The 24,026-nt window shown below is 37.5% G+C and overlaps 1 protein-coding gene across 1 annotated transcript in view; it reads left to right on the top strand.

The window, feature by feature from the left end:
- Positions 1 to 24,026, top strand: part of TAF4B (TATA-box binding protein associated factor 4b) — a 166,194-nt gene that overhangs the window by 85,053 nt on the left and 57,115 nt on the right. Inside the window, exons 11-13 of the mRNA XM_015121709.3 lie at positions 1,572 to 1,702; positions 7,585 to 7,710; positions 16,033 to 16,089. Coding sequence (XP_014977195.1) covers positions 1,572 to 1,702; positions 7,585 to 7,710; positions 16,033 to 16,089 — 314 coding nt within the window. The remainder of the gene's footprint in view (positions 1 to 1,571; positions 1,703 to 7,584; positions 7,711 to 16,032; positions 16,090 to 24,026) is intronic.

The raw sequence follows: 24,026 nt of genomic DNA, 5'->3' as shown, positions 1-24,026 counted from the left end.
TAAAAAAAAAAAATAAAAATAATATAAAAAATAAGATTGTACTTTTTCTTTTATAGAAGACCCCACTATTTGTTTATGCTGAGGGTTTTATTTTAATTTTTATTTTTTTCGAGACGCAGTTTTGCTCATGTTGCCCAGGCTGGAGTGCAATGGTGTGATCTTGGCTCACTTCAACTTCTGCCTCCCAGGTACAAGCGATTCTCCTGTCTCAGCCTCCCATGTAGCTCGGATTTCAGGCATGCACCACCACGTCCAGCTATTTTTTTTGTATTTAGTAGAGACAGGGTTTCACCATGTTAGTCAGGCTGGTCTTGAACTCCTGACCTCAGGTGATCCACCTGCCTTGCCCTCCCAAAGTGCTGGGGTTATAGGCGTGTGCCACCATGCCTGGCCTATGCTGAGGGTTTTATTAAAGTAGAGTTGACTTTGTAGAATTTTTTTCCCTGCCTGAATCTGAGATTAGAGAGGAATTCAGCTTTGTTACAAGTAATGACTTACATTTTGAAGGGCTGGTTTAGGAGAAGTTGATTAATTTTGTATCTTCCTATTTGCTTTCATTATATAATATCAAAGAATGTATTTGAGTTGTTGACTTTTAATTCAAGCATATTTTTTTCTGTAGTTCACCCTTTGATGAGAATATGAGTATATTTCAGATAAATTAAAATATAAAATCAAACTATAATATTTTAAAAATTCATGTGTATATGTTGAAAACAATCACAGCAGTGCTTTTTAAAAAGCCCATTTAAAATAGATTACCTAATTGCCTGTATCTTTAGATTTAGGCCTTTGTTGATGTAAGTGGTTTCACTGGGCTGAGAAGTACTATTTAAATACTGATAAGGTTGATTTATAAATGAACTTCTGACTCTGAGTATGTGGTCCAAATTGTTTTCCTGAAACTTTCTTGCTAGTTAGCAGAAGGAAGAAGTTTGGTTTATTCATGGAAAGGAAATCTAGTGAGAGAGAAGTTATTCAGCTAGGTAGGTGAAACAATGAGGTTTTGAACCCATTTGAACTTGTAAATTGACTACTAAGTGGATATATCAGAACATCAGTTAGTGCAAAGTAAGCATGATTGGTAATAGACAAAAGGAATATAGGTATGTCTTGTAGACAAGGCATTAACAGAGACTCACAATCTGAATTCATTTAAATAAATGTCATAAATTGTTAACAGTGTCAAACAGGGCGAAATGTAATTTTCTATTTTTTTAATTACTAAAATTAACAGAATATGGTACTAATTTCTGCAGTTACCATTTTCCTCCCTGAACAGTAGACTTGATTTGTGTTCTTATTAACTTTGTCCTATAAATGACCTTGCAAGGAGAATGATTCTAGAGGCTAAGTGAAACAATGTCTATATTTTCTAAGGCTTCAGGCTAGGTTTTATTAATGTAATGTCTAAGATCTTTGAAGTTGTGACTTTACTAGGAAAATCATAATCTCCAAACCTTTATTCATAATGGGTATGACTTCCAGGGGGAACAGAATACCTGCTGTGCTAATTATTTCAATTATCAGCCACTACTAAAACACGTAATGGATTTTCTCTGCTTCCGCAGGTAAAAAGCATGACATTACAGAACTTAACTCTGATGCTGTGAACTTGATCTCCCATGCAACACAGGAACGACTACGAGGCCTTCTAGAAAAACTGACTGCAATTGCTCAGCATCGAATGACTACTTACAAGGTAAAGGAAATCGTTAAAGAAGTATAAACTCTCGAGTGTTATAGGTAGTCTTTTGGGTGTGGATTGATATTCTAAACACATTTTTAAAGGAATGGTTGAGACTTGTATTTCGTATTAGTAGAAAAATCAAAGTCTCATTCTTGTCTTATTTAGATATGCTTACATGACAAATACAATCAAAATGGAATTCAGAATGATATTAAAAGCTTCTATGTCACTGTAGATTGAAATATGTATCTGTTCTGCCCGAGGCTTCTCTTTCTTACGCGTTTGGTGGGGAAGGAAAGCTACGTTAGAATGGAATATCGGCTGCTGTGTCCTCTTCAGTGTTCCGCACTCTCCTAGCGTTCATGTTCCTTTTTTTTTTTTTTTTTTTGCCTTTCAGTTTTGCAGAGATTTATTTATTTTAAAATAAATTTTATTGTATATATTAATATTTAAGGTATACAACGTGTTATAAGATACACATATATAGTAAAATTATTACTATTTAGTTGAACAAATTAACATTTTCATTATCTCAAATATACCCATTTTCTCCCCTGTGGCGAGAGCAGCTATAATCTACTCATTTAGCAGAAATCCTGAAAACAATATATTACTAACTATAGTCCTTATGTTCTACGTTAGATGTTTCCACTTGTTCATCCTCTGTTCCTTTTAATAAGTTAAATGATTGCATTGAGTGCTCATATTGATGCTACTTAGTGTTATTGGTTACTTTTATTAAAAAAACTAAATGCAGGAATAGCTTGTATCCCTAGTGGTAGGAACCAAATGACTTGCTGTTATCAAGGTAAAAGCACTTCATGTAGTGTTGGAGGAGAGCGAATATATTGGGTGATTAGGGATGAAAAGAGAAGGTAACGGGAGATGAAAATAAATAAATAAATAAGATAACTGTTTCTCTTTTTTCAAGAAATGTTTATAGCTAGATTTTGAACAAGATGGTATATAGGTAACCTTAAGAGATTTTGAATCTGAAAGAATAGTCATTGCTATGATATCCTAGTCAAAGGTTAAGGGAAACTAGGAAATTGTCAGCTACTACACCACCAGTAAGTTCCCTTGAGGAATCATTATTTTTTTTTTCCTTTCTGCTTCATTTAGAATGTTGGAAAAACTACATATGATTGCTGAGGTCCTCACTTGCATAAATCTTTGTGAAAATTTGCTGGACTGACTTAGGAATATGTGATCAACAGGATAAAAAGCTATGACAAAAACAAAACATTAATATCAGTATTTTATAATTCCTAGAAACACATAAAAATAAAGATTAATTTTGTGTTTCTAGGAATTTTTTCATTTCGCCTAGGTTATCTAATTTGTTGGCATAGGACTGTTAATAATACTTTCTTGTAACCTTTTATTTCTGTAAGGTCAATAGTAATGATCTCCCTTACATTACTGATTTTTGTTATTTGCATCTTCTCTCTTTTTCTTCTTTGCTAGTAAAGTGAATGATGTGTTGATTTTGTTGAGCTTTTCAAAGAAGCAACTTTTGGTTTTATTAATTTTCTCTTTCGTTTATCTATTTTCGATTTCATTTAGCTCCACTCTAGTTTTTATATCATTTTGTTCTTTCTAAGCTTCAGGCTTAGTTTGTTCCTTTTTTTTTTAGTTTCATAAGATGTAAAGTTAGGTCTTTTATTTGAGATCTTTCTTTTATAATGTAGGCATTTACTGCTATACATTTCCCTCTGAGTACTGCTTTCACTGCATTCCATAAATTTTGGTATGTTGTGTTGTCGTTTTCATTTATCTTTAAATATTTTCTCATTTCTTTTGAGATTTATTGATGCTTTGTGACTGTTTAAGAGTATGTTGTTTAATGTCCAAATATTTGGGAATTTTCCAGTTTTCCTTTGTTGTTGGTTTCTAGCTGCATTCAGTTGTGGTCAGAGAAGATACTTGGTATGAATCATTCATTTAAAATTTATTAAGGCTTGTTTTATGACTTAACATACATTGTATCCTGGAGAATGTTTCATGTGCACTTGAGAAGAATGTGTATTCTGCTCTTGTTTCATAGATGTCTGATAGATATAGTTGGTTTATCCAACTGTTTCCTTAAGTCCTCTGTTTCCTTATTGACCATCCATCTGGATGTTCTATTCATTATTGAAAGTGCGGTATTAAAATCTTCAACTATTGTGGAACTCTTTTTTTCTTTTTGTTTTAGAGACAGGGTCTCACTCTGTCACCCAGGCTGGAGTGCAGTGGTGCAATCATAGGTCATTGCAACCTCGAACTCCTGGGCTCAAGCCACCCTCCCACCGCAGGCCACCCTCCCACCTCAGCTTCTCCAGTAGCTAAGACTAACAGGCATGTGCCACCATCCCAACTGTTTTTTTTTTTGAAACTGGGACTCACTATGTTGCCCATGCTGTGGAACTGTTTTTAAAACAAAATTCTGTCAATGTTTGTTTGCTTCGTATATTTGAGAACTCTGGTTTGATGTGTGTATCTTCTTGATGAATTGACCTTTTTATCAATATATAATAATTTCTTTGTCTCTTTTAACAGTCTTGTACTTAAAGTCTATACTGTCTGATATTACTGTCTTTTGTTACTTGCATGGAATATCTTTTTCCATCCTTTCACTTTCAGCATACTGATATGGTTTCAACTAAACTGTAGACAGCATATAGTTTGATCATTTTTTAAAATTCATTCTGCTAGTCTCTTTGAAGAGCTTAATCTATTTACATTTAAAATGTAATTACTGATAAGAAGTAACTTCTATTTTGCTATTTGTTTTCTGTATGCCTTATAAGTTTTGTGTTCCTCACTTCCTCTGCTTCTTATGTTTAATTGATTGTTTTTGTTTTGTTCCATCTTGATCCCCTTCTCATTTCGTTTTGGATGTATTTAGATATCTTCTTAGCCATTACCATAGAGATTACAATTAACATCCTAAATCTACAATCTAGTTTGGATTGTTATCAGCTTAGCTTTAATTTTGTGCTGTGGGAAAATTATAGACATATTTTTGACTTATTACTTTAACTTTTTAAACTATCTTACAGTTTTTCAAACTTGTATTCTCCCTACTTCTGCCTTAATCACACTGCTGTTTCAGAGATACATGAATACCTTTTTCAGTAGGGATGGGGTTTCGCCATGTTGGCCAGGCTGGTCTCAAACTCCTGGCCTCAAGCAATCCACCCGCCTTGACCTCCCAAAGTGTTGGGATTACAAGTGTGAGTCACCGTGCCTGGCCACATGAGTACATCTTGATTTATAGTAGGCAGTTTCTATATAAAACATAATAAGTATAATTTACAATGGAATAGAATTTTTTAAAGTAGTATTTATTGAATGGCATTCAAAGCTCTATTGTGTATAGCTTTCAGCTGGAATTCTTTTGTTGTGTATCAGTAGCATATTTCCAAACATTTAGTTGTAGTAGGCAAAATGGATAGTATCTCCCCCACCTAGAAGACCTCACTAAGTTAGCTTAAAGCTAACACCTCCTTAACTTGCTGTCTTGTATACTACCTATTCTGACTGATTTTCCTGAGCTTTCCTTTTCCTACACTCATTCGTTAATACAGCTGATGCCACCGTCTACCTTTGCATATATAGAAAATAACAAAATATTATCAGCCCTTTTAAGTCAAAATAATTATCATTTGGTTATATTTGGATTCAGTTTGAAATAACTGTTATTTTTTAATCTTTGTTTGTAATAATCTTTATGTCCCAGCTTTATTCCTGTCCTTGTATTTCAGTTCATCCCTGATAGGATTTATTTTTATCTGTACAGTGTAGGAAATTCTATCCCATAGATTTTATAAAAGTGAGTTACTGTTATTAAAAAAGTGAAATTCCCCCATCTCTTTCCACTCTGGAACATCCATTTACTTTTGATAATCTTTCACCTGGTTTGATATAATTCTGTAATTAATCATTAGTCATAAACTGAGATCTAAGTAAATAAGTAGAAAGTGACTTGTAGTACAGAGCTTTTGATCTGGGTACCAGGTGTTTTCCCACTGAAGATATATTATAGTCGCCTGTATGCCTGTGGCCATGGAGAAGCTTCATTCAGAGTTTTCCAGTTGAAAGGTATATACTGGTTGCTTTAGATGGGATTCATTTGATGGTGCTGATATCATTTGGTCTGGGTCATTACATTTTCATGGCTAAACCATTTAATAGGCAGTGACCTTAACATTGTAAAGCCCTACTCTGTTGGTGCGTGAAGTTTTCAGGTAGGCCAGCTAGGTATACAGGAAGCAACATAAGATTGGGGTTACTGTTGTTTAAATAAGGTTATAGACTTAATATGAATAGGGAAGGCACTCATTTGTTTATAGACTTAATGTGAATAGGGAAGGCACTTAATATGAATAGGGAAGGCACTCATTTTGATATGGAAGAGAAAAGGATGCGAACGTCAGAGGTTGTTGTATATGAGTTGGGGGAGAGAGAGGAAGGAATCTTAGCATGGGAATATGATTGGGCTAAAATTTAAAAAGTCTGTGCCCCTTTTTAATTTAGTATTTGCTGTCCCTTTTAAATTAAATCCCATCATTAAACTATTTCCAGAGTGTCTAAACACAAAAATGGTAAAGATTAAGTATTTAAGAAACCACTGGTTATTATATTTAACCTCTATGGTTAGCTTATAATGTATTCCATATTCTATCTTGTGTTATTTAACTTAAAAAACAGTTGAGAATTCTTTTTGTATTAAACATGAAGTAAAATAAGTAGCACTAATATATCCTTGTTCCTTAAACTATGTAATACTCTTTTGATCTAGTTAAATACTAACAATAAAAATTTAATTTAAAAAGAATCTTGGGCATATGAAATCCCTCAGTCCCAGTTAATTGAATCAGCCATAAGCAGGGGGATAAAACAAAGATAGGAATGGTGTGGTACTCATGATTTCCAGGCCAGGCACTGACTGTTGTTTAAAGACCTTCAATTTTTCTACTATACAGTTTCTCTTGAATATCTGAATTATTGAGATGAGTAGATGGCAAGATGTCTTAAACATTGATTAGAAAGTTCTCCCTGTCCCATCACCTCCCCTAACCCCATCCCCCACTCCTGCCTATACACACTCATAGAGGAGAAAGAGGCAGCTATATAGGTGAAGAAAATTAGAAAATATTTAGGTGGGAAAGCACTGTTTTACACACACAGAATAAATTGAGCAATTTGCATTTTATCATTTTGTGGAATAATTAAGACAATTTACATGTCTGTTATGGCTCTCATTTATAAATTGTATACTAAATTTCTTTGACCACAGCTTCTGTCCAAATTCACACCTCTGAGTAATCCTCAAAATAGCATTTCAAGATTTTAATGTTTGCCATCTTCACTTGGGTTGTATTTTGATAGAAGTTATATTCGGTTGTCAAGGTTAAACCAATCTAACCATGGTAACCAAGGTGATAACTTTCATCTTTGGTGTATTTTTCAGTGAGGTGATTGTTTCTTGCTTTTTGTCTTTCACAAAACTAAGATTTAATTACTTATATTAATTTCTGCTGAGGTAGATAATAATCTTAAAGATTTAGGTTACTGGTGAATAGAACACTCTTTAGTTTCTACTTCCTATTGTTGGAAGGATCTGCTTGGCTTAATTCCTCCCCCTGTACCCTGCAATGATGTTTACTAGCAAAGTTCTTTGAAACATAACTGGTTAATCATCTCTCAAATTTTAAGGATGATTAAAGTTTCTTTTCTGGTGGAGTGGGTATGGGGGGATGTTTGCTTAATAGAAACAAAATCATTACCTTCTGAAAGTTTAGCTTCCTATTTATGTTGGTATTCCTGTCTTTAGCAGGTTTATGCAGTACCTAATGTAGAATGTGCGGCCCACGATCAAGACTTTCTGTTTTCTTTTTTTTTCCCAGGCAAGTGAAAATTACATCCTGTGTAGTGATACCAGGTCACAGCTCAAATTTCTTGAAAAGCTGGATCAACTGGAGAAGCAGAGAAAGGATTTAGAAGAAAGAGAAATGTTACTTAAGGCAGCCAAGGTAAGGGCCAGTGTGATTTATGAGTGAACGTGGCCTGGCAGTGTGGTCAGAGGTGGCTTTATCATTGGTTGACCGTCTTGGTTTTATTAGGCCTTTAGATTTCTCTAGAGGATTTCCTAAAATGAAATTACTAATAGGATGTCTCACAGCCAGGATGGTGTGGTGGCTTTCAGTTCATTTAGTTTAACGAATCATAATCTTCTGTCTTCTCACGTTTCCTATGTGCTCTCCCTATCCTCAACCCCAGGTGAAATGTTTTGTAAAATTTCAGGGTCTTTTTAGGAATCCAATTGAATACATGCCAAGTTGAAGTTAAGAGAGGAAAATTTGGAAAGTAGACAGGAAGGTGATGGGTAAAATTAGTAATTTGGAACAAAATACAGGCTGGGTGGAAATAGAGTAAAAGAGTGGTGAGGCTTATTTATTTTATTTTATTTTTGGAGACAGAGTCTTGCGCTGTTACCCAGGCTGAAATGCAGTGGCATGATCTCGGCTTACTGCAACCTCTGCCTCCTGGGTTTAAGCAGTTCTCTGCCTCAACCTCCTGAGTAGCTGGGACTACAGGTACCTGCAACCATGCCTGGCTAATTGTGTGTGTGTGTGTGTGTGTGTGTGTGTGTGTGTGTTTTAGTAGAGACAGGGTTTCACCATGTTGGCCAGGTTGGTCTTGGAACTCCTGACCTCGGGTGATCCGCCTTCCTCGGCCTCCCAAAGTGCTGGGATTACAGACGTGAGCCACCGCCTGGCCGAGGCTATTTATTTCCCTTCTCCCTTATTTAAACGTTTACCTGGGCTGTTAGTGTCAGATGAGGTAAAAGCTAATTCCACTACAGTTTCCATTTTGAAGCTCCACATTTCTTCATAGGCTTGGGGCCATTATGAGAAATCTTAAAGGCTGAGCACTGGCGTCTTAATTTTTGTTTTAAGCACATTTGTTTTAATTTCTAGTGTTGCTGATAGCTTCCCTTTTTAGAGTATTTGTTCCTAATCACACAGCAATTGCTTTTTTAAAAACTAATTCATTTTGAGGCCAGGCACAGTGGCTCATGTCTGTAATCCCAGCACTTTGGGAGGCTGAGGTGGGTGGATCACGAGGTCAGGAGATTGAGACCATCCTGGCCAACATGGTGAAACCCCATCTCTACTAAAAATATAAATATTAGCCGGATGTGATGGTGCATGCCTGTAGTCTCAGCTACTCAGGAGGCTGAGGCAGGGGAATCGCTTGAACCCCGGAAGGTGGAGATTGCAGTGAGCTGAGATTGCGCCACTACACTACAGCCTGGTGACAGAGCAAGACTCCATCTCCAATAAATAAATAAATAAATCAAACCAAAAAAAAAACTGATTTATTTTGAAATTATTTAATACAGAAAAAGTTGCCAAAACTGTACAAAGTACTCTCAGCCCCCTTTTCCAGATTCCCCCAATTTTAACATTTTACTGCATTTGCTTCATCTCTACCCTTTTTGTTTTATTTTTTGTTTTTTGAGACAGTCTCATTCTGTAGCTCAAGCTAGAGTGCAGTGGCACGATCTCGGCTCACTGCAACCTTTGCCTCCCAGCCTCCAGCAATTCTCCTACCTAAGCCTCCTGAGTAGCTAGGACTATAGGCACTCACCACCATGCCCAGCGAATTTTTTTGTATATTAGTAGAGACGGGGTTTCAGCATGTTGCCCAGGGTGGTCTCCAACTCCTGAGCTTGATCTGCCTGCCTCAGCCTCCCAAAGTGCTGAGATTACAGGAATGAGCCACTGCATCCGGCCTTATCTCTACCCTTTTCATTACCCTTTCTATACACACAATCATTAATCCTCTCCCTCTGTTCCTCTCTTCTTCCCTTCCCCACTTTCTCTCTTCCTCCCTTTCTTTCTTCCTCTCCCCTCCTACCTTTCTTTCCTCTTTCTCTTTCCTTTTGTTTTTCTTTTTCTTTTTGAGACAGTCTCACTCTGTCACTAGGCTGGAGTACAGTGGCTTGCTGCAGCGTTCACCTCTCAAGCTCAAGCAATCCTCCCACCTCAGCTTCTTAAGTAGCTGGGACTACAGGCACACCACCATGCCTGGCTAAATTTTGATTTTTTTGTAGAGACAGGATCTCCCTACAGTGCTCAAGCTGGTCTCAAACTCCTAGACTCAAGCAGTCCTCCTGCCTCAGCCTCCCAAGGTGCTGGAATTACAGGCATGAGACACTGTGCCCAGCCATTTTTCTTTTCTTAAGTTTTTTGAAAGTAGTCTTCAGACATCATGTACCCCCACTCCTGAACATTTTCATATGTAACACTGTCATCTAATGCACAGCACCCATTCTGATTTCACTAGCTGGCTCAACCATGTCTCTCTTTCATGGTCCGTTTTCCCATTCAGGAATTTGTGTTTCATATAGTTGTCATCTCGTTTCAGATTCTTTTAGGGTTTCTCAGTCTTTCTCTTTTATGCCCTTGACAGTTGTCAATAGTATAAGCCTAACTTTCTGTAAGATGACCTTCAACCAGGGCTCGTTTGATATTTCCTTATGATTTGACTTAGGTCAAGCATGCTTGGCAGGAATGCACAGAAATGCTACACTCTTCCAAGCTGATCATATCAAAAGGGTCATATTGGTACCTACTAGTTCTCTCCATTTTAAACTTGCCGTCTCCCACACTTCTCATTTTTTATTTTTATTTTTTTGAGACAGGGTCTCGCTTTGTTGCCCAGACTAGAGTGCAGTGGTGTGATCACTGCTCACTGCAGCCTTGACCAACTCTTGGGCTTAAGCAATCCTCCCATCTTAGCCCCCCAAGTAGTTGGGACTACAGGCACATGCCACCACACCTGGATAAATTTTTTAGTTTTTTAGAGTTAGAGTCTCACTATATTGCCCAGCCTCATTTTTCCCTTTGTAATCAATTAGTTTTTCCTAGGAAGGCGTTCTAAGATCATGCCAATATCCAGTTCCTCATCAAACCTCTATTTGTTAACCATAGCATCTGTTGTGATGTCTGCCTAAATCAGCTACCTCTGTCATGGTTGTAAAATGTCAAATCTTTATTCCCATCAACTCTCCTCCTTTTATTAGCACCCTACCATGTGGAAGAGCTTTCTTTCTTTATTCATATTAGTATGGGCTCATGATTTCTCTTTGTCTTACTAGGTTGTAATTCATTACTGTCATTTATTTTGTTGCTCAAATTGCCCCTGAGTGGGAGACCCTTCCAGCTGGCCCTTCTATCCCTTAGTCATCCATCTTCTGTCCCTCCATCCATCACTCACTGAGCATGTCCTCACTTTCAGGCACAAGGCACTCCGGGCCCAGCTTATACTTTTCATGCTTTAGCCCTGAAATCAGCCATTTCTCTAAGAAGCCTGCCTTCTTTTCAGTTGAGGATAACATTCAGAAACCAACCTTAGGTCATACAGTATACTCATTGCTAAAAGGGTGTCATTACATGTAGGCCCTTCTCAGTGGACAGATCTAGGAAATGTATATATGGTACACATATTTATATATACACACAAATGTCCATCTGTAACTATTTCTATATCTGTGTATGTATTATAAAACCGTGAGTTCATATGGATACTTGCAACTCCAATCCAGTGCCTCAGAGTTCTTTCTACCCTTAATCTCTCCCTGTTTGTAAAAACGTTCTCCAGTCTTGAGAAACTTGGCTCCCATTATCCTTGATATATTTAACTTATGTTCTCTATCAGTTATTTAATCGATGTGACTAATCTCTCAACTAGCCATGCTGGCTGACTCCTCTGTCTGCTACTACTAAATTCCCCACCCCATTTCATTGTCTGTGTAATTGGCCACCACGCTCACAGACCCATTCCTTGATGAGACTTCCACTCCCTCACCACCTTGTATTCTTCACCACTGGCCTATACTTTCACATGCCCCAGCTCCCCGTAAGGATATGGGGCACCACAGCCTTGTCACTGTGCTACTTCCTGCTGTCCCACATACTCAGTCCCCACATTGACACCCACTGCACTGGGAAGAGCAGCAAGATGGGACAGAAAGATGCTCTTTCTTGAGCCTTCAAGTGTTATAAGTAAGCACTTAGTCATTGTAATGAGGTGGATTATTGGTATTTTATTTCCACTTACTGTGTTGTAAACAAGGTCATAAACTATTAAATACTAGTTTAGTTATTATTGGCTATAATAATGTATTATACTTGCTCTTTATCTCCTTTGGCTTTTCCTTCTTTACCAGACGTCTAAATGTTGGATTTAGTAGCCTTCAATCCTATGCCACCTTCTCTGTCTTCATTCCCTCTTAAGTTTGTATCTCCATTTCAGCGTGCATTATGAAAATCTGGACTCATACCATTAACTCCCTACTTGACATGACTTCATTGGCTAATAGTTACTTCAAAATTAATATGTCCAAAACAGCTCCTGTTATTCCTCCCCCCTAAATACCTTTTACTCTTATAGATTTTCTTGACTCAATAAATGACACCACCGTCTTCCCAGACATTCAAGCTGAAAAACATAGGCATCATCTTTAACTCTATTCTGTGTCTCCTCTCTCCCCACATCCAAACCACCTCCTATATTATTTCTAAAATGTATCCAACTTTTCTTCATCACTATTGTCATTACTCTAGTCTAATTCATCTTTCACTTGGACTTTTATACTATCATCTAAGTAACCTTCTTTTCCTTCTACAATCCATTATTCTATTTCTCCTACTATGGTCAGAATGTTTTTATAACAAATCATGTGTGTCTCTTTTGCTTAAAAGCTTTCAGTGGCTTCCTGTTGCACTTAAAATGTAAACTTCCTACCAAATTTTAAAAGGCCTTATGTTATTTGGCACCCACCTGCCTCTCTGAGCTTGCCTTGTCACCTACTCTGCTCCAGGCACACTGACCTTTCTGATCCTTGAATGTGCCAAACTTGTGCCCAACTTAGGATATTAGACTTCTAACTAGGCATGTTGAATTGACCATTGAGTTCTCTTCCCCTAAATCTGCTTTTTCTTAGATTTCTACACTCTTAGAAAGTTGCAGTTACCATCCTCCAAGATGCTTGGGCCAAAATCCCAGGAGTCATCCTTGATTCCTCTCTTTACTTCATCACCGACATCCATCCTGTCAACAAATCTGATCAGTTTTACCTGCAAAGATATGTTTAGAATGCAACCATTTATTATCTTCTGTGCTTTGATGCTAGTCCACGCTGCCCTTATCTTTCCAGTCAGCCTCTTCTTCACAACAGTTGTTTTAGGGCAGTCTACAAATTGCTCTGTGTGCCTTTGCGTTCAATCTTGGATCCCTACAGTGCATTCTCTACAGAGTGGCCAGAGCCTTTTTTTTTTTTTTTAAAGTGTTACATCAGTGGCATCTCACCCCTGTGCTCCTAACACGCCAGTGGATTTTTGTTGTTGTTGTTGTTTTCGAGATGGAGTTTTGCTGTTGTTGCCCAGCCCAGGCTAGAGTGCAATGGCGTGGTCTTGGCTCACTCCTACCTCCGCCTCCCGAGTTCAAGCATTTCTCCTGCCTCAGCTTCCCGAGTAGCTGGGATTACAGGCACCCGCCACCATGCCTGGCTACTTTTTGTATTTTTAGTAGAGACGGGGTTTCACCATGTTGGCCAGGGTGGTCTCGAACTCCTGACCTTTGGTGATCTGCCTGCCTCAGCCTCCCAAAGTGCTGGGATTACAGGCGTGAGCCACCGTGCGCAGCCCAGTGGATTGTTTTTATAGCTAGAATTAAACCCCCAATTCCTTATCATGGCCTACAAGGCAACACATGATCTCCAGCCTTTCTCTTTCAACTTTTCTCTATGCTTCAACCACATGGGCCATCTTTCTTTCCTCGAGTATGTTCTCATTTTAAGGCTTTAGCAATTACTGTCCCTTCTGCTTGGAATGTTTTCCTCCAGATCTTTGCATGACTACATCTTTTTTGTCATTTAGATCTCTACTCAAGTATCACTTCTCATAGATGTCTTCCTTACCATCCTAGCTAAAGAAGTACACACCGGCCGGGCGCGGTGGCTCACGCCTGTAATCCCAGCACTTTGGGAGGCTGAGGCGGGCGGATCACAAGGTCAGGAGATCGAGACCACGGTGAAACCCCGTCTCTACTAAAAATTACAAAAAATTAGCTGGGCGCGGTTGTGGGCGCCTGTAGTCCCAGCTACTCGGGAGGCTGAGGCAGGAGAATGGCGTGAACCCGGGAGGCGGAGCTTGCAGTGAGCCGAGATCGCGCCACTGCACTCCAGCCTGGGCTGGGCGACAGAGCGAGACTCCGTCTCAAAAAAAAAAAAAAAAAAAAAAGAAGTACACACCACACTTCTCTTTCCATCACATTATTCTATTTTCTTTATTTTTGTTTTTAATTTGATTTTTAAATTATATATATTTTATTTTTAAATTGTTATTATCTTTTTTTTTTTTGGAGATAGGGTCTCGCTCTGTTACCCAGGCTGGAGTGCAATGGCCCCATCTCAGCTCACTGCAACCTCTGCCTCCTGGGTTCAAACGATTCTTGGGTCTCAGCCTCCCAAGTAGCTGGGACTACAGATGCATGCCACCATGCCCAAATTAAATTTATTTTATTTTGAAACAAGGTCTCATTCAGTTGCCCAGGCTGGAATGCAGTGGCATGATAATAGGTCTCTGCAGGCCTTGATCTCCCAGGCTCAAGCAGTCTACCCACCCACCTCAGCCTGCCGAGTAGCTGGGACTGTAGGCACGAGTCACTACGCCTGGCTAATTTTTTTAATTTTTAGTAGAAATGGGGTCTTGCTGCATTACACAGGCCGGTCTTGAACATGAGCTGAAACAGTTCTCCCACCTTGGCCTCCCAAAGTACTGGGATTACAGATGTGAGCCACTGCCTCTGGCCTATTTAATTTCCTTTACAGCACTTAACAGTGTCAGCAATTATTTGTTTTGTATTTTTGCCCATCACTAATATTTTGCATATCATAATGTGTTTCATTTTTATAAAATTATTTATTTTTCTCTTCTTAAAATGTAAGTTACTTGAGTTACTACAGTTCCTTTATCATCTGTCTCCAAGGGCTAGAACAGTGGCACACAGAGTAGAATCTGTACTATGGATGACCAGTATAAATATTGGATGACTGACAAAGGCTTGATACCGAAATGTGCCCATTTTATGTTGGGGCAAAATATTATATACACACCCACATATATGTATATACATAATGCATATTTTAATATAAATACATATATACACAGACTTATTCTCTGGTGAGACTATAACTAGAATAATAAAAGGGTTTATCGTTGGCTTGAAATGAAATTTTCTTAGTAGATTGGGAACTAAAATGAAGAAAAATTTTACCAGCTTTGGGTTGAATTTTGTGTAGATATTTAAGATTTTTGAAATTAGTAGGCACTCAAATTAAAGATTGTCTCTTATATTTTCCTTTAACCAAAGGTTCTGGTAAATCAATAAATGTATCAGGTAAACTTAGTAAATATGAAAATACTTTTAGCTTTTATTTAGTTAGCTATCTAGTTAATAGGTTAGTTAGCTAAGGTTGCATTTTATGGAACAAATATTCAGATTTATAAGCAGTAAATAACTTTGTCATGATGAGAAAAAAGAATATGCATATCCTAAACATGTTTTCCAGTAGACTGATGTTCATGGTGTCAGAAATAAAGTTCCTTACCCTTTGTTCCATCATAGCTTGATATATAGAAAGCAACTCTCTTTTTATGCCAGTCCTGTACTATGGAAGGCGACATGCAATAAACAATTATTGAACATGGTGCACAGCATTCTATTAAGTGCTACAGAGGACCCAAAGATGATAAGATATTTTAATTAAATTACTGAGATGTATTTTCTACTTACAATTTTAGAAATTATACCTTTAAAGAGAGAGATTTCGTTCAAGGTTAGTCAGGTTCTTGATTTTAGTAGTCCTTGAAATACCGTGTGTTTTCCCAAATGGCTTCACCTGAAGATCAGCCAGTATTGATTGTTTTTATTCATTTAAACCAACAATTTTTCTTTTTTTCTTTTCCTTCATCTGTACCACCAATTTTTTAGTTTTCAGTGTTCCTACAAGAACAACATCATGCCTCAACTGGACCTGACTGACATTGTTAGCATCATTTTCAGTATAAGCTTCCTCCAGGCTAGAACTGCAGCAGCCAGCCCAGATGATGAGGGGGCGGGGGAAACCAGGGTGGGAGTGCAGCTAGACTGGATTGAGGCATTTTCCCCTGGAGCTAAGATATTCAATCACAAGAGAAAATTGTCGTTTATTAAATATTTAATGGCAGCTTTGGTGTTTAGATACTAGTAATTTCTACTAAAATTTTCTTTTCCTTTGATAGAGTCGTTCTAATAAAGAAGATCCAGAACAGCTGAGATTAAAGCAGAAAGCCAAAGAGGTAGGACTTTCAAGTTACCATGCTTGTCTTTGTGTTTGAGGGAAGGTTGGCAGCTCTCTCCTGGCAATTAGGTCAGGGTTTATTTTGCTGTTGCATACCATTTGCAGAAGCCTTGGGGAAGGACAGGAACTGCTAAAGGCAAGGGCAGTACTTCAAATGAGGTCAATGAGTTATGTGCTCTCTTTTTAAAATTTATTTTCAAGGCTTAGGCCTGTCTCGAAATGGGTCTTTGTAAACTACAGCAGTATACTTAGAGGAATATAATGTGAGATTTAAAAAAAAAAAGAAACTTTTGAGATTTAGCATCTGGGATTGTACAATAGGCTACATTTTTCCAGGGTAATTGTTCGTTTTGTAAATCTGATACTGCTTATAATTCTTTGGCTGGGAGGCGGTACTGGGATTTAGTTTTAAATGGAAAATGCCTCTGGCTTTTAATTTTCTAGGCCCAGCAGTTTTCTGTTCTGGAATGGAGCCCTTGTTTCACACAGTTCATGTTTAGCTGCAGGGGTTTTAGTTTATAGCTTAGACTGGTTAAGCTTTTACTCCCAGAGGCCTCTGCATAGCAACTGTAGAAATCAACAAATAAGTTCATTTATGTCTGCAGCCTCCTCTCAGTAGCTGACTTTTTACATTTCCCAATATCCATTTCCTGACTTTTCTAGCCCCAGAGAAAAAAGCTCCACTAATTGGAGCTTATTTTAATTGAGCCTTAATATTGGATCTCACTGGAGTTGCCCCCAGAGCTGCTGAGAACAGAATGAAATGAAAGTACCTAAGGTTGAAGATGCGGTGTGTGTATGGGTGTGTGTGTGAAATTTTTCACTTGACCTACAGATTCTTTTCCCTCCTGAATAAATCATCAAACCTGTTCACATTTCTGATTAAGGATCTGACAGCAGACGATAATAAAGACAATTGAGGTGTGAGACGTGTGATATGGAGCTGAAGAAATTGGTTTCTATAGTTACTTCACTGATTTCATGCAATTTTTAAGGATCTTTGTGCTAAATAAGAGTGATTTTTCTGAGCAACCTTTTCCCTTAACTGTGCCTCTTGAACTATGAAATCTGTTGTTGCTTAACATTGCTGCAGTTGGCTCCTAGGTGCCAGCAGCAGCAGGTTATTTATGAATGTTTTAAAGGCCCTTATTGTTTGGATTGATGTAGGAATTGAGGCAAAACAAGTGGAAATCTAGTAAGATTCTTACAATCAATGTGGTGTGTTTTCATTAACAGAGAGAAGGAAAATACTTGAACTCTGGGTGGAGGGATTTCAGGATTGGGACAGGGAACGCTGGAAAGGGAGAAGGCTTTAAAAAGTTGAAAGGAGAAACATTTTATTTTCAGCAACAAAATATTCCTCATACTGATGTCTTTCCAGTGGAAAATATATCTAAAAATATTAGTATGAGAACTGTACCGATAATTCTCTTTAAGCAAACCTGGCATGCAGATATTAGGGATGGGCAACCTAACGTTGCTCTGAATCATGGGTATCCCACCTTGTTTTAATTAAGGACTGACTAGATGCTTATCTTCTAATTGCATTCCCTTTTTGGAAAATATGCAACAGAAAGCTTACCCTTTTAACCTTACCCTGTCTGTCCCTCCTTTGTAAACCTTCATAAGCATCTGAATCTTAGATTAATTTTTCCTTCGACTTTGTATGGGATGGTTTTGTTTTTGTTTGCGTTTTATTTTAGTATGTTGTTTAATAATTCCCTAAGGGATGAATAGGTGGACAACATTTTTCAAAGAAAACTGTGAGAGGAAATGTACCAAAAAAATGCCTCTCTTAATGAGAACAGGTGGTAGCAAACCTGTGTTTTTCTCTTCCTTTGCACCTCCATTTATTTCTTTTTCCAAGCAAGATTAAAGGAACTCAATGTAACTTCTTTCCAAAATATTTTGAAAGTTTTCTAGTTGCTTCCTATCATAAATCCTCTTTGATCAAAAAAAGGAATCAAATACATTGGCCCCCTTCCAAGAACAGAGCCACTCTGTATTGCAAATGTTTGGTGAAAGTCAAATATTGTCATTTTTGTCATCCTTCTGACCCCTCGAGTTCTTAATAACTTGAGTGTTCTAAGGGGCTCTAGTTCAGAATCAAATACACAGTGATAGTGTATTTTGTTTGATTGCATAAATATTGACCTTTTTTTTTTTTTTTCCTTATGAGATGGAGTCTTGCTTTGTCACCCAGGCTGGAGTGCAGTGGCATGATCTCAGCTCAGGCAACCTCTGCCTCCCAGGTTTAGGTGATTCTCTGGCCTCAGCCTCCCGAGTAGCTGGGATTAGAGGCACGTACCGCTGCATCCAGCTAATTTTTGTATTTTTAGTAGAGATGGGGTTTCACCATGTTGGCCAGGCTGGTCTGAAACTCCTGAACTCAGGTGATCTACCTGCCTCAGCCTCCCAAAGGGCTGGAATTACAGGAGTGAGCCACCGTGCCTGGCTGACCATATCTTAATAGAGAGTTGGAGTGCTTGCTTGTATGGTAATTTGTGAGGTTAGCATTTAGGATGCATTAATCACTATCATGCTGGTATAAACTATGATGCTTTGGTGTATGAATTTTTGGTATTTGGCTATCTGAGAAGTTTTCTTTGTTCACTCATGAATTTTTTTTTTTTTTAGCACAACAGCCTTATGCTTGCTTGATTTAAAACTGATTTGTTTTCCCTTTCAAACCTACCTACCAGGCTTGTCATAGAAAAAAGATTACTGGCTATCTTATAAATGCAGAACTTCGAAGAACTGTTTACAGAAGCTGTAGGTTTTCTTTATGCTGAGAAATGTTTCAGCAATGATATTTCTCATATAAATATTAAAAATCACAATCTGAATCCCCTTCATTCATAATCTTATCCATATTTGCTTTCAACTGACTAGAATTCTTAAGCCATGTGTAGTGGCTTACACCTGTAATCCTATCACTTTGGGAGGCTGACGTGGGCGGATCACCTGAGCTTAGGAGTTCAAGACCAGCCTGGGCAACATGGTGAAACCCTGTCTTTACTAAAAATACGAAAAATTAGCTGGACTTGGTGGCGCACACCTGTAATCCCAGTTACTTGGGAGTCTGAGACATAAGAATCGCTTGAATCTGGGTAGCAGAGGTTGTAGTGAGCTGACATGGTGCCACTGAACTGACTCCAGCCTGGGTGACAGAGTGAGACTCTGTCTCAGAAAAAAGTAACTAGAATTTTTTTTTTCTTTTTTTTTTTTGTGAGATGGAATTTCACTCTTGTTGCCCAGGCTAGAGTGCAAGGGCACGATCTTGGCTCACTGCAACCTCTGCCTCCCAGGTTCAAGAGAGTCTCCTGCCTCAGCCTCCCGAGTAGCTGAGATTACAGGCATGTGCCACCACGCCTGACTAATTTTGTATTTTTAGTAGAGATAGGGTTTCTCCATGTTGGTCGGGCTGGTTTTGAACTCCCAACTTCAGGTGATCCTCCTGCCTCAGCCTCCCAAAGTGCTGGGATTACAGGCATGAGCTACTGCACCCGGATCATTTCTCCTGTAGTTTTTCTTTCCTCTGGTAAAGTTTTAGAGGCTCTTCATCTTTGCATTCCAGATGTAAGGACAAATTGTGTTAAACTGGACAGGTTTTTAAAAAGTATCAAATAATTTCTTTTCATTCTTCCTATCGACTTCTTCTGATTTTGTCATTCTTATTTGGCACTTAAAAACAGACTGCCTTTGGATTGGCCTCCAACCCAGTCTTATTCCATTGAAGAAGTTCCTGCTGCATGGTGCTCCTATTGACCTGACAGGTTTTCTGTCTATTTGAAAACCAGCTGATATGTCTGTGGATATTCCTGTAATTCAAACGTTTTATTTTCAACTTAGAGACTGTCTTCTTTCCCTTTCTCTGTTGCCTGAAAAAACGTAAGCATCCTTTCCCTTTTTCTCGCTATTATAACTTTATATTTTCTATACTAGCCCTTTCAAATTCTGAAATTTTTATGATTTTTCTAGATACTTTTCCTAAAATATAAGTACTGGCATTCTTCCATTTTGCCATCTCTTCGTGAAAGTTTTTTTAGTTGTTTTTTTTTTGTTTTTGTTTTTGAGAAGGGTCTCACTCTGTCACCCAGGCTGGAGTGCAGTGACGCAATCTGAGCTCACTGCAGCTTTGACCTCCCGGGCTCAAGCGCTCCTCCTACCTCAGCCTACCAAGTATTTGAGACCACAGGCACATGCCACCACACCTGGCTAATTTTTAAAATTTTTTGGAGAGTCGGGGTCTCCCAGTGTTGTCTAGGCTGATCTCGATCTTGTGACCTGAAGATTTGGCCTCTTGAACTGCCATAATTCATTTATCATCCAATTATCATTCATTAGGTTCTCTTGGAACCATGAAAGCCTCACTAGTTTCCTTCTGCCTCAGCCTCCGTAAGTTCTGGGATTACAGGCGTGAGCGACTGTGCCCTGCTGAATTTTTTTTTTTAATACATGGATTACTAATTGCTAAACTCTAACTTCAGACAAGCAGGCATATTTTTATTTAATGCAGCCGCAAACTTGTATGATATGTGTGTTATGTGTCCTAGGTTAAAATCTAGCCCTCACTTTTTTCTTTTCTTAGCACATCATACAGAATTTTGTAGAGCTATTTGTCTGAATTTGCAGTTCAAACATTTTGATTTGATTGTTGTATATTTTGTGACCCTTATTTCCTTTTGAATTTCTTCTTTCTCCTTTGGGAAATGTGAGGTTCAATGCATCTGTGCAGAGTGAGACAAAGAATTCATTTATTTTCTTTTTACCAATTCCTAGCATTCCACTTGGATTTGTTATCAGATGGTGAGGGAGAAAAAAGGAAATCAAGACCTAATGGTATATTTGCTTCACAATGTAACCTGTAGGAACTGGGAAAAAGAATAAATACTAAATGACTAAAATGTAGACCAGATTAGAAGCCTTGTATCCTAAAGTTTTTGGGATTTTTGTTTATAGAAAATATAGGTTATACAAACTGTTGGTACAATTCATCATAAAACATTGTACAATAAATAAAATACTGAATCATAAGGCTCATTACTGATTAGAAAATATTTAGGCGTGAGAACAGCACAGTATATTTTTAAAATGAAATTTGAAAATATATGAAGTCAATGAAAGGTGATAGTTAGGCAAACTATTAAATTATATCAGTTTGTATTTAGACTTCATGCAAGTTCTACTTGGCCAGAACTCATAGAGTACTGGACAGGGACAAATGAAACTTGTCACAAAAAGTACATTCTAGCAGTCAAATTAATACAGCAAGAGGACGACATTCTTAAAATGACAAGTTATAAAGAACTTGTGTATGACAGCAGAGAAACAGATTGAAAGGTTTCACAGCACTGATAGTGTAGGACAGTGGTTCTCAAACGTTGACATGCATAAAATTATCTGGAGAGCTTGTTAAAATACAGATTGCTAGGTCCCACAACCAGAGTTTATAATACTGTAGTAGGTCTAGGGTAGGACCTGAAAATGGGATTTCCAATAAATTACCAGATGTTGCTGCTTTTGCTGCTGCTGCTCTGCACTGAGAACCATTAATCTAGGGTGAGAAAGAAGGGGGTCTTTAAAATTTGTCACTTTTATTTTCCCACTAACTAAATGGTCAAAATACTGTGATTTGGGAATCTGAGATTTGGCCTCTTGAACTGTCATAGTTCATTTATCATCCAGTTATCATTCATTAGGTTCTCTTGGAACCATGAAAGCCTCACTAGGTTTCCTTCATGGATATTTTTACAAGATAACTTTAATGGTAGTATTTCTTTACTGGTATACCTTAAATGGAAAAGAAAATATCAGAGATCCAGAAAAAGATTGCATGCATACTTTTTTTTTGATGTGTAGGATCTGTGTGTTTTGAGAGACTTACTACTCTCTTAGTAGAAAGATGCCTATTTGAAAAAATATAGCATTGAACTGGGAGTAAAGTATCTTGGATTCTAGATTCAGCCTGCCATTATCGAGAGCTTGCTTTGGGGAAAGTTACTTTAATTCTTTGAACTTACCTCTGTTTCCTTGTATTTAAAATGAATTTAACAATTCCCGCTCTGCTTATATTACAAGATTGTCATAATTTAGGGGAAGGCGAGGCATAAAAGAAAAAAACAGTAGCTTATAAACATTAACTGTAGGAACATTTAAGGTAGATGTCATTGAGCTCTTAGACTTAAGTTTGAGATAGACCATGAATATGTTATTTCTTTCTTTCCAGAGGACTAAAAAGAAAATGAGAAGAAAAAAGAGTGTAAGGGTGACAACTGAAAAAAATTTTTTTGTAATACAGAATAACTGTAGCACATTAATATTTTACACAATTTATAAATCAAATGTTATTGGTTTAAGTTAAAGAGAGAAGGTGGCTAATTGAGATTATGAGGAATATACTTTTTTTTTTTTTTTCCAGGAAGGTAGGGATGAATGAGTAGTGTTGACCAACAAGGCACCAGAGTTTACATATCAAATTCCAGGAATCTCAGATGTTCTGGACAGTGCCCTGGTATTGTAATAACCAGCCTTAGTGGTTGGGAGAAAAAAAAAAAAGATTCTAAACTGTTTGATTTGGTGGAATGACTGCTAATAATTGTCTTTGAGGGCTTAAAAAAGATCTTGTATTTCGGTTGTGGTATCCTTGAAGTTAAGGTGGAATGGTGATTTTTTAAAAATTTGCAACTTGCTTTTTGGTTCCCTTGACTTAAGATTCAGCTGTTAATGTTTAGGAATTGTTTTTTTTTTTTTTTTCCTGTTTGTTTTGTTTATTTTAGCATTTAACCTTACATTCCCTGGTAAACTTGTTCTTTTAAGTAATGGTTCAGATGTAATTATAATCTTTGTTAAGAATTTTAGAGTTTGATCCATGAAATTTTCCAAAGTGTATCTAATTCAATTTAAAGTTTTACTATTTAAAACGTTTCCACTGTTTGGTGTTAGGGTTTTATTGTTACCTCTGTGTGTACTAAACTTTCATTGTGAAATCTAAGCAAGACATTTTTCTTAGTTCTTTGTATCCTGAGTTCAAAACCTGGTGTGATATACTTTGTTTCTCTTATTTGTTTAGATTTTTTCATACATTCCTATTCGGTGATGTGATTATTTTCATTGCTACTAACACTTTCCTTAAGCAGAGAAAGAAACACATTTTTTGATTTCCCATATTGTCTATGTCATGACTATCTAGATAAATTTGGTTCTTCCTGTTAAATGTGTCCCTGTTCCTGTCCAGCCTGTCAGGTGACATGAAACTTGGTTTATTCATTCTTCAGCTAGGGCCTCTGATTCTGCTTAATCTTTTGGTTTCTGTTTTCAATAGTTTTTAATTTTCCTTTTGTTCTTGAAAATTATGTGCTTAGCATCAAGAAGTACCTCTATTGAACTTTACCTCTGAGAACTTGTGTGATCTTCAAAGTAATTTCTTAATGTTTTTTGGGTCTTGATTAAAGGCTGTACTAACATGAGTTGTACTTATAAATGAAGAGATGAGTACTTAACACCAGAAATAAAATAATCTTCAATTACTGTTGCTTAGTTGCCTTCTAGGGCACTATCTTGAATTTTAGAGACTGCTACTTCCTATCATAGAGACTGTGAAAAGAGAAATGAAGGCTTCTGCCTTTTTCATTACCCATAAAGGAAATAGTGAGCATATTCTTAAAAGAGAACCTCCCAAACCTGTTTGGTCTCTTTGGAACAAGGTGTTTGTTGCTGGTATTGGTGAGCAAGCAAGCTTCATTTTATTAAACAAAGGCTAGTTGGTATGTAATATAACAGAAACCAATTGTCAGAATTCTGGCTAAACAGTCTTTAAAGAGTTCCAGTTAAGATGGAGTAAAAACACTTCATATTTTCTCTCCCACTGAATACAGCTATAAAATCTGGACAGAATGCTTGGAGCAGCTATTTGAGGACATTGAAAGTTAAATA

The sequence above is a fragment of the Macaca mulatta genome, chromosome 18, assembly GCF_049350105.2.
Source record: "Macaca mulatta isolate MMU2019108-1 chromosome 18, T2T-MMU8v2.0, whole genome shotgun sequence".
NCBI lineage: Eukaryota > Metazoa > Chordata > Mammalia > Primates > Cercopithecidae > Macaca > Macaca mulatta.
Note: the sequence above shows the minus strand (reverse complement) of the source record. Positions and strands in the feature narration are given on the sequence as shown.